The 11,371-nt window shown below is 33.8% G+C and overlaps 1 protein-coding gene across 2 annotated transcripts; it reads right to left on the bottom strand.

Moving 5' to 3' along the window:
• Positions 1-7,609: 7,609 nt before the first annotated feature.
• Positions 7,610-11,150, bottom strand: LOC131622560 (zinc finger BED domain-containing protein RICESLEEPER 2-like). Of its 2 annotated transcripts, none has more exons than XR_009289932.1 (3): positions 10,998-11,150; positions 9,633-10,372; positions 7,610-8,833 (listed from the first exon to the last, which is right to left on the bottom strand). XR_009289932.1 is itself a non-coding variant. In XM_058893597.1 (3 exons), exons 2-3 carry the CDS (start codon positions 9,752-9,754, stop codon positions 8,960-8,962), a joined length of 708 nt encoding a protein of 235 aa, XP_058749580.1. In that variant the 5' UTR covers positions 9,755-10,372; positions 10,998-11,150; the 3' UTR covers positions 8,841-8,959. The 2 variants fall into 2 exon arrangements, 1 of the variants encoding a protein (XP_058749580.1); XM_058893597.1 differs by lacking the exon at positions 7,610-8,833 and adding an exon at positions 8,841-9,545.
• Positions 11,151-11,371: the final 221 nt, after the last annotated feature.

Genomic DNA, 11,371 nt, shown 5'->3' with positions numbered 1-11,371 from the left:
GTATATGCAACTAATTTCACTGCAAACTAACCACCCTAACATCCTTATGGGGACCTATATGTGTGATCTGGGCCTTAGCATGAGTGTTCCAACGTGAGGATCAGGCTCCACCATTAAAACGAGCTCATGAGTGCTTAAGCTTCATCTTCTTCGAATCCATAGCTATGAGCTTCAAACCTTAAAACAAATGACATATTTGGATTCAGGACACTCTAATTAGTGGATCTGGGTCACTTGTTTCTATTGCTAACTCGTATTTTTTGCAGGTTCACAAGTTGTTAAAAAAACTGATTTTTTAACGTCCAAATAGGGGAGGTTAAAAACCCCCGCTATTTGAAGCTGAAAACCTCACTTCTGGAGGTTGAAGACGACCACGCGTCCAAGCGTGGTTCGTCTGACTTTTCAGCGCGCCAAGGTGGCCCTTCCCTCAAATCTTATTCGCTGGTCAATCCAGCGTGGGCCCCTGCAAAGACTTTGAATCCCCTTGGATTCAGTGTACACCATCATACCATGCACCTACAAATCTGTGCCCTTGGATCAATCTCAAAGCCAATCCAACGCCTCACACATGCAAGCTCACCATGCTCCTTCATTAATTGCCACACCAGATCAGTATCCTTATATTTCTAATTTTATTTTCTATTTTTATTTTAGTTTCTTTGATAAATTAATTAAAAATAGTTAAAAACTTCCAAAAATTCCACAAAAAAATATTTTAAACTTCTAAAATAATATATTATTTTATGAAACAAAAATATTTTATTTTTCTTCAAAATTTCAATATTTTTCATAATTAATTAGTATGTATTTGTATATTTGCTTATTAATTATTTTAATTAGTCAAAAAGTCATAAAAAAAATTGTTCTTTGTGTTAAATATTGTTTATATATCATAAACTAAGTTTGTACATATTTAGGATAATTTTCTCTTTAAGTTTTAATTATTTGTGTAATTATTTGCATAATTATGTTTTGATTAACTTAAAATATCCAAAAACAATTTCAAAAATTCCAAAAAAAAATTAGTTTTGTTCTAAAATCAATTAACAAACATTTTGTACATATTTTTAAACTTATTTGCTAGGTTTAATCATATTTTCATCTTTTCTTTATTTTAAATTAATTAATAATGCATTAATTATATTTAAAATAAATCACAAAAATACAAAAATATGCCTTTTATTTCTTGCAATTTAAAATTCCTAGATAAATGTATAGGATGTCAAATTCATGTAAATAGGCTAGTTTACATTTCCCGCACAATCGATGTAATAGCGTAGATTTACTTTCTGCACTTTACATTTCCGCATTTTAATTTCCAGCACCCATATAAACTGCGTGTATGTCAAAGATAAAACTGAACCGTCAGATCACTAACTTCAAAGATAAATATCTGAATTCAATCACAATCACATTTGCACCTCCTAGGGTAACCCCTTTTCACTCTTTTCAAAATCAAAGTTACATTTCTACTGTTTCGAGTACAAAATCGAACCTTTTGTTTATATCCGACGAATGGATAGATTTTTAAAGGGAACAAGGATAAAGACCTCCTAACTCAGGGTAGACCTCCTAGTTTGCTTGCTCAAAATCAAAACAAACAAAATTCTCATACACTGTTGTTTTTTTAAAACGAATTTTCCAAAAGACAATATTTTGTATACATCCAAACACGGATCATTACAAAATTAACGATCTTTTCAAAACATCTTTCGAAAGATAAACAAGCATTTGTATATATCCGCACAAGGATCATTACAAATTCTATTTGCAAAGGTATTTCAAAAACACAGGTAAAGCATTCCGAATCAATTGAAAAGTAAAGCAAATGAGCTAAGCAAACTAAAGAGCCCATGGATAACCATGGATACAAAGGGTGCTAACACCTTCCCTTTGTATAACCTACCCCCTTACCCAGAATCTCTCAAAGGTCTTTTTTCTGTTTCTTTTATAAACCTTTCCTTCATTGGATAAAATAAAAGGTCGGTGGCGACTCTGTAAACTTTTTCAAAAGTGACGCGAAAGCGTCCGATCGACAAAAAAGAGTCAGTTCACGTATCCCACCCACGGAGGGGTATGGCCCGAAAGGACGGTCCACAGAAGCTATTAAAGGCAACATCAGTAGACACAGCGAAAGCAAGGCTCGAGGTAGTTGACAAAAGAGTGAAACATTAAATGCAATGCTGTACAGAATACGCAAAGCATTAAATGCTCCCAACGGTCATCTTCTCAAACGCCTATAAATTTAAGTTCTGATGAGAAGCAAGGTTACGAACTTTGAAAAGAACACTTGCACAAATATACATTGCTGTTGTAATATATTAGTGAGATTAAGCTTAAACTTAAGAGAAAATCACAGTTGTGATAATAGCTTTATAAGAAGCATTGTTACTCTTAAAAGAATTTGTTTACATTAAGTTGTAAGAACTAGAGTAATCAGGTTGTTGATCAGTATACTCTAGAAAGTCTTAGAGGGTATCTAAGCAGTTTGTTCCTAGAGTGATCAGGTTATGATCAGTATACTCTAGAAGACTTAGAAGTTGTCTAAGTGGAAAACCATTGTAATCTTGTGTGATTAGTGGATTAAATCCTCAGGTGAGGTAAATCACTCCAAGGGGGTGGACTGGAGTAGTTTAGTTAACAACGAACCAGGATAAAAATCATTGTGCAAATTGTTCTTATCTTACAAGTTTTAAAAGCTACACTTATTCAACCCCCCCCCCCCCCTTTCTAAGTGTTTTTCTATCCTTCAATAACGGCTATCCATATTTAAATCTCATGAGACTACGCACCTCCCAAGGGTACATAACACTACGACACACATATTATCCAAGCTCGTTGTAACACCCTAAACCCGAAACTTTATTTAAAATAATTAAACGATAATTTAGGACGTCACTCGACAAAACATGCATACTTTCATCCTTTAAATTTTAACATCTTGCACCAGAATTCAGTCATAACATTATACTTTAAATAGTCACTTCAAAAGAAAAACTGAATTAATAACATAATCCAAAATTCAAATAAAAACAACTTAAATGCCTCGTTCCCGATGTTACCGATAAGAGTATTTCAAACTTACTAAATTAACGATAATTAACTAAACAAAGATAAGCTTCAAGGATCTCTTCCAACTGACAACAGCTAGATCACTCCTCCCGAGTATCTGTACAATAAAGTACACGCAACACAAAAACAACAAGAAAAGGGGTGAGAATAAACTTTGATATATTAACAGTGTAAAGAATGCGAGGGTAGATTAAAATACACAACAATAACATTATTTAATCACACCATAACGTCCCTGACATTAATTTTCACTTAGCACAAATGAATAATTTAGACCAACGTCACAGAGCTTATATGTAATGTAATGTGACTCACGACTCGTCATAATGCACATGGTACTAACTCAAAAATGGTTCTTCATATAAATCGGGTTCCCCTTCTGAATCCCGAGCCTCCCACCCCTTCTGAGCTTCGAGCAAGTCACTCGTCCCCCTTCTGAACTTGTGACACATCTCTTTCACAACATGAAACAACATGATGCATGACATATTATGAATGCAACAACAATGATGTTTACAATACATTTCTAACCATAAACAGTCATGCACAACAACAGCAACACGTAATCCCCCCTTCTGAACCACCACCACAACATAATAATCACAATTATGCACACATCACATAATTATTCACCAAAAGTTCACATCATCATAAAATAGCATAACTGATCCGTGATAATCATATTATAATATTTAATAAATTAATATTCGCCAAAATACATCAAACAACAGTAAAAAAATAACCGTATGATGAAAGGCTCATTGAATTCTGAACCAGCAATTGGATCACGATGAAGATGACAGTCATTGAACAAGCTCATGACATCAGCACCATGAGGGTTGATGAACCTATTGGTTCTTTCCCAATTTTTGAAATGACCAATAGTGACAAATTTGAGAAAGAGAAAAATAACATAGCTTTTGTGTCCCATACTAAACTTAAAGAAGATCAAGCTAAGCTGGGTATTGATGAAGTTCTATCAAATACCATTGTGCTACTAGGAAAGCAATTTAATAAGGTTTTAAAGAAATTTAGCATGAGAGGAAGACCAGATGTCAAGTACATCTCATCTGACATTAGTAAGAATTTTGAGTCTCAAAATGAGAATAATACAAAAAGGGTTAATAAGAGAAAATAGAAAATGAATTTACCAAGAATGTAAAGGCTTTTTCAGGAAGATGCAAGACTACAAGTAAAATGGGTAATGAAAAGGAATTCTTTACCAAAATATATGATATTCATAAAGAAGTCTTGCTATTAACATCTAAGCTTGAAAACATGACCAAGTCTATCAATTTAATGTCTGGAAAGAATTTGGAACATCCTAGAAACCTTCAGGGAGATTACAACAGACCTAAGCATAGGATTCTAAAATGTCACCATTATAGAAAATCTGGTCACATAAGACCCTTATGCTACAAACTGTACGAATATCCTAAACAAGTAAAACAAGGGACTCAGAAGATTTATCAAATGTCATAAAAAATGTTGTTCCCCTTACAATCATTCCTGGTCACACTCCAAAGAGAAGTAGAAAAAAACTCTAGTTGTAAGGAAGATTCACTCTCAAGTAAGTACATTCTCAACCCCCTTTGATAGGATCAAAGAGTCATCTATTCATGATATGTCTGAAGCCATGTTTGATGGTAACCCCGAAACGAATATTAGAACGAATGACAATCCTAACACCGGGAAAAAATATTAAGACCTCACATAAGGATAGTCTCAAATAGGATAACCCTGTGAAAAGTGATAAACAATCTAGTCAGAAGGAAATTGTCATAGATAGAAGCATTCATAAATTGCTCTTAGACATTGCAAGGGGTAAAGCAACTCCTAATGATGCACCAGATGTTTTAGCATTTGAAAAGGACACTGAAGTGAACATTTCAGAATCTGGGTATGAAGCAGACATAGGATAATGTGAGAAGGTAGATGTTGACCAAAACATTGTCAATAATGAAGAGTGTGTTTCAGATAATGAACCTATTATGGAAAAATTAGCTCCTGGCCTAGTTGAGAGATTGAAAAGGAGGAAGAATAAGATTACTGAGAATACTATTTCAAAGTTCTCCAAGTCTAGCACAATTGTGGGACCAACTAAAGGTTGGAGAAAAGTTCTACCTCCCAACTCAAGGAAGAAAGATATGAAAAGGAAGAATAATGTTTCCAGTTATTCTAAGCATGATACTGATACTGATGTTCAAGAAATTTTGCAAAACATCAAAGGAAAGTCCGTGAAGAGTCTTGCAAATGTTTTAGATGTTCCCTTAGAAAATATATCCTTTCACTTTCCTGAAAATACAAAAAAAAAAAGAAATACATCTATCACAAACGTATTGCTCTGGAGAGGGAATTAGGAAAGGAAGCCTTGGAGTGCAAGGAAGTGATTGATCTCATTAGTCATGCTGGATTACTAAAGACTGTGAACAAACTTGGTCAGTGCTATGAGAAACTGGTAAAAGTGTTTATTGTTAACATAACTCAAGAATGTAGTGATAAGGAAAGTAAGGAATATATGAAAGTCTTTGTGAGAGGTAACTGTGTGGAAACTTCACCAGTGATAATAAATAGGTTTCTAGGGAGAAATAAAGAAGAACAACCTGAGGTTGAGGTTTCTGACAATGCCATTTGTAAAAAGATTACTCGGGAACAAGTTAAGGATTGGCCCCGGAAAGGAAAATGTCTGCAAGCCATCTGAGTGTGAAATATGTCATTCTTCACAAAATTGGAGCTGCCGACTGGGTTCCTACTAACCACACTTCATCTATTGAAATTGGTTTAGGAATATTCATCTACATTATTGGGACCAAAACAAATTATGACTTTGGAACCTATATCTTTGAGCAGATTATGAAACAAGGCACCACCCATGGGATAAAAATGTTAATTGCTTTTCCCACTTTGATATGCGGAATTATTCTTAGCCAACAACCTGGAATCCTGACTGAGTCTGATAATGTATGCAAAAGGGAGTCTCCCATATCTTTCCATCACAAATTGTTTAAGGGAAACCATGTTCCTGATATTGCCGTTACAATAGACAAAGAAAGTGCTACATCTACCTCCAAGGATAACATCATTGCAGAGCTAAAGGCAACTTGCAAAGGATTAGATGATACCATCAAAACCTGTACTACAAGAAATATCAAACTGAAAAGCTTAATTGAAGCTCTGGCTGAAGATGATGGTCAAGAAAATTGTGCGGATAAAGTTTATCAGGAAGAGGAGAATGTTGAGAACAGTGGAAATGAAGAAGCAACTAGGAACATTAGTGCTTAGGAAGTTCTTTTTGCATTTGTATGTTTTGAGAACATTCTATAAGGGCTTATGACCCATAGTCTTTCGTATTCACTTTTGTGCTAATGCTTTTGTAATCATGAACAATGTATACTTCCATCAGATTTGTGTGCTTCCATCTGTGTGTGTTGCTTGTATGCAATATTTATGTGCTTCCATCTGTTTGCAATTACTCTATTTTTGTCAACTTTTGGCTAAAAAGGGGGAGTAAAGTGTTAATGTGTTTTTTATTGTCCTGACGTTACAACACATGTCCTAACATGCTGGTTGTCATACATCTTGATTGTGCTACTGCCAAGGGAATGGTAGCTACTGTGGTTGCTTGCTGAATGCAACTATTTAGGGGTAGCATGATAGTCTGTCATGATGATTGATTATGCTGCTGCTGGAACTGAAGATTGGAGATTGAAGAATGTGTGCAAGATGTTATGACATTCTGCCTAATGTGAGACTTTTTATTATTATCTTTTGTTGCATGTGCCTCTGATGTGTGAACTTAAGTAGTTTGTTCTGGTATCCCTTTGAGGGGGAGGACTGGTTCTGTATGATATGGGAAGTAATGAACCTGTCTGTTTGTACAAGCTCCAAAGAGCTTTGAAGAAAAAGACATTTATGTAACTGTTGTGCATGTCTGATATCTACATGCTATCATGTAAATGTGATTTATCTCTAGGACTTAACTGTGTTTTGGTTCTTTTAGACAAAATTTACAAAAAGGAGGAGATTGTTAATTCTATAGTTTTTGTGCACTCATGTACTTGTAATTCTCTACCTCTTTTATTAATTGATTGGTTAAATTACTCTCATGGTCCTTTAAGTTATTTAATTGTAATAGTTTGGTCCTTCAAGTTTTTTTTCCTTTTGGGTGGTAACTGCCTTCTTTTTCTCTCATTTTAATCATTTAGAAATGTTGATTGTTGTATTTTTTGAAGCACTTCATCATTTTTACATCCCTCAAAATAGTTGCATCCGCAATAATCATATTTTCTAGGTTAAAAAAGGATAATGGTGCACAACATAAAGGACCTAGTTGTAGCGAAAATAACATAAAAGATCAAACTATTACAATTAAATAACTTAAAGGATCTTGGGAATAATTTAACCTAATTGAGTTAAACATTAAAATGTTAAATCTTATAGATACCTCTTTTTAATCACGGTAATTTTTATCACCGCGTCGAAGAAATTTCTATATCATAATTTTTGTTCCAGTAAAGAATAGTTAGATATTGAATTTCAATTAAAATATACTATTAGAATAGCGTCCATTTGGTTACGTCTAATTCTTGACTTTTGTGTATTAATCATGTCCTTTTTATTTGGAAAATAAATTTATTAACAATTTGAGCAATCAAACAAATTTAGCCGACTTGATATGAACTTAAAAGACAGAGACGTGCTGTTTGGATACTGCCTCCGGACTCTTGAACAGCTTTTTATTTTAAGTAATTAATCATTTTAGTATTTGAATGTGTGGAGTGGAACCGTCTAACGTGAATGTGTTTTTTAATTAATTAATTTCATCATTTAGTTGATTAGTTTGGTCCCAAAATCTATCTTTCTGATTTAAGCCATAGACTTACTAAGAAAGTATTTCATAATTTGGATAGTTTTGATAGAATCATTAGTACAATCTCACCAAATCCACGACTTAGTGAGTTTTCTAAAGGAAAAATATGTGACCGTCCAATAATTAATTACTCCCTCCCCTCCGTTTTTTTATTATAAGTCGCTTTGGAAAAATATTTTGTATTTAAATATAAGTCGTTTTACAATTCCAATAAATAATTAATGCTGTTTTTCCTATTATATCCTTAAATATTTATTATTCTCTCTCCTTTCAATTATATAAATTTATCTTCCACATGTCATTAATGAAGGATAACTGAGCCATCCAAGTTGTTTTTATCATATAATATTACTATTTTATTATTATTTTATTATTATATAATATTTTATATTAATAAAGATTTTTTTAATTATCTAGTATTTAAACTCTATTTGATTTAGAGATGATAACGGGTGCCCGGGTGCGGGTTTCACACTACCCAAACCCGCACCCGAAATCTCAACCCGAACACAAAGGCTATTCGGGTGGCAAAATAACACATGCGTCTATATCCGTTGGATTCATATTTTTTCACCCAAACCCGAACCCGCAGTAAAAAACACAAGAAAATACAACAGCAATATTGAAATTTGAAACACAGGAATTCCATCAAGGTCTCTCAAAGAAATTACAATTAAAATTAAGTTCTTAACATAGTCTCCAAGGAAATTCAATCACAAACATCTTAACATAGTCTTCAACATCTTAACATTACAATTAAAATTAAAGTCTACAATCAAATTACAACTTTCCAACAACAACAAGGTAACATAGTCTTAATTGATGTACTTTCTTGTGTAGGATTAGATTTTTCTTCCAGTTTCGAGGTTGTGTTCACTTGATCCATTTCACCTATTACCAACAAATTTAGTTCAGCAACCATAAATCTCAATATGGAAAAAGAAAGTTCACATTTTAAAAAGTTCACATTTTAATATAATGCAAAATTCAGCATTAAGTAAGATCAAAATTCAGAATTCAAAATTTAACATTATGTAAGATCAAAAACATCTTTACTTCATTAAACAATTTCAAGCACTCACAAACATCTTTAGCAAATTGCCACTGTGAATTAGTTGGCAAACAAGTGTATAAATACTCACGTTGCTTCAACCAAATAAATACATCCTTGTACTCTGTGGCAATATCAAGCATCTTATATGTGCTATTCCATCTTGTTGGACAATCTAGAGCTAACTTTCTAGTGCAAACAATTCTTAATTGTCTAGCGGTATCTTCAAATTTTTCATGCCTTTTAGGTATAGCACTCCAAAATCCTACACTATCCCGAATATTTTCTATTCCATCCTTAATCACTTGTAGCCCCTCCTGAACAATTAAATTTAGGATGTGTGCACAATAACGCATGTGTAACAAAGACCCATCCCTTATCAAACTTTCCAACGACAACTTATCCTTAATTTTCCTAATCATGGAGTCATTTGTGCTACAATTATCTAAAGTAACAATACAAAGCTTTGAATCAATGTTCCAGTCCATTAAACAATTAACAAGTGTTTCAGCAAGTCTTTCACTAGTGTGAGGGGCGGGAACATAAATGAACCTAACATAATAATATTTACACTCAATCATATTATCATTAAGAACATAAAAAAGATACAATTAAGTCATAAAATATAAACTTTGTTACCTCAATATTCGACTCTGTAAAGTCCATAAGCCATCAATATAGTGAGCCGTAACCGCCATATACCCTTTTTTTTTGGTTGCTTGAAGTCCACATATATGTGGTAACCGCCACTCTTCCTTCATGGCTATCTAACATCTTCATAGCACATTTTTTCTCAAAATCATAAACTTTCATTACCTCCTTCTTGATTGTGTTTCTAGTAGGAACTTTAAACAATGGTTGGAGAGAAACAAATACTCTTCTAACACCAACGAGATCCACAATTGATAGTGGATAATCGTGCATAATAATAGCTTCGGCAATCAACTTCTTCACATTTTTTGAATTATAAGTTCCAATTCCCAATTCTTGCTTTCCTTCTGAAATAGTAGGCAGGAGAAATGGTTGTCTTTTGTCATGGTTTCTATTCTTGATCTTTTTTTGAATACATCTCAAGAGATGTCCTTTCAAGTGATTTGTTCCATTCTTTGAAGTGCCACTAAGTTGTTTTTTACACCATATACATTCACCCTTATCTTGTCCATTCACTTTTGTCTTTTTAAATTCTTGCCACACATTACTTCTTAGTTTCTATGATGCAGGTTCTAAGCCTGTATCAATTTCTTCTTGTTCTTGTTGCCCAACATTAGGTGTCAAACTCGGATTAGAAGATACCTCCTGAGTTGGTGGACATGTACTTTCTTGTGTAGGATTAGACGTTCCTTCTGGTTCCGGAGTTGTGTTCCCTTGATCCATTTGACCTATTACAAACAACAACACTAAAAATATTTGATAACACATTCAATAACAATACATTCAATCCTGCATAATTGAGTACAAAATTCAGAACCTATCAGGAAACTCACAGAAGTATCAAAACTAAAATTTTTTACATTTGTTTCTCTAACAATTGTCAAGACTCACAGAACCTATTCAATAACACATTCAAAACCTATCTCTATTTCTCTAACAATTGTGATTTGCATTTGTTACAAATTTTAATTGATTTCTTAATTGTATCCTTCAAATAACACATAGAAGAAGTAATAAGATTTGAAAGATAAAACTCATCTAGATACACTTTAAAATGATTAAGTTAAATCAAAAGAGATAGAATCATTATAATAAACTACCAATAACAAAATGGATCTCTTTTGTTAATTGTTGGTGACGGGCGGCATTGATAATTATTATAATAAATCATTGATAATTAACTTGTTAAATGCTAATCAGTAGAAGAAGTACAATAAACTTGCTAAATAGCCACACAAGGAGGAATAGCTACACTTGTTGGTGACGGGCGGCATTGAATCAGTGTGTTGTGTGACACTGTGACGGGCGAAATTGAATCAAAATAGTAAATAGCTACACAAGAAGGAAGCTTACCCAAACAAGTTGAAAAGGTTGATGATAATGTCGTGATGGAATGGGATAAAATTTAGGAATCTTTCGCCGAGTCGCTGTTTCACACTTCAAGGTTTCAGATATGGATGAGGTGAGGTGAGTAGTGAGGTGAGGAATCTCTCGCCGTTTCACACTTCACGGTTTCAGAAAGGAGAAATTTAGAAACCCTAAATTTTACACTTATATATACTTAAGGGCATTTATGTAATTCCATGTATAAACGGGTGTAGTTTCGGGTTTCGGGTGCGGGTTTCACACTACCAAAACCCGCACCCCAATTTTCGGGTGGCACCCAAACCCAGTCAACTCGGGTTTTCACCCGTTTACTCGGGTTCAGGTGTGGGTGGGGCCCGCGG

The sequence above is a fragment of the Vicia villosa genome, unplaced genomic scaffold (genome assembly GCF_029867415.1).
Source record: "Vicia villosa cultivar HV-30 ecotype Madison, WI unplaced genomic scaffold, Vvil1.0 ctg.000032F_1_1_3, whole genome shotgun sequence".
Lineage (NCBI taxonomy): Eukaryota > Viridiplantae > Streptophyta > Magnoliopsida > Fabales > Fabaceae > Vicia > Vicia villosa.
Note: the sequence above shows the minus strand (reverse complement) of the source record. Positions and strands in the feature narration are given on the sequence as shown.

What these genes read in the sequence shown, in the direction of transcription:
- LOC131622560 (XM_058893597.1), bottom strand. Translation starts at nt 9,754, where the DNA reads ATGAAGGAAGAGTGGCGGTTACCACATATATGTGGACTTCAAGCAACC. An exon ending in TTACAGAGTCGAATATTGAG is followed by an intron (nt 9,546 to 9,632) that starts GTAACAAAGTTT and finishes TTATTATGTTAG; the next exon opens with GTTCATTTATGTTCCCGCCC.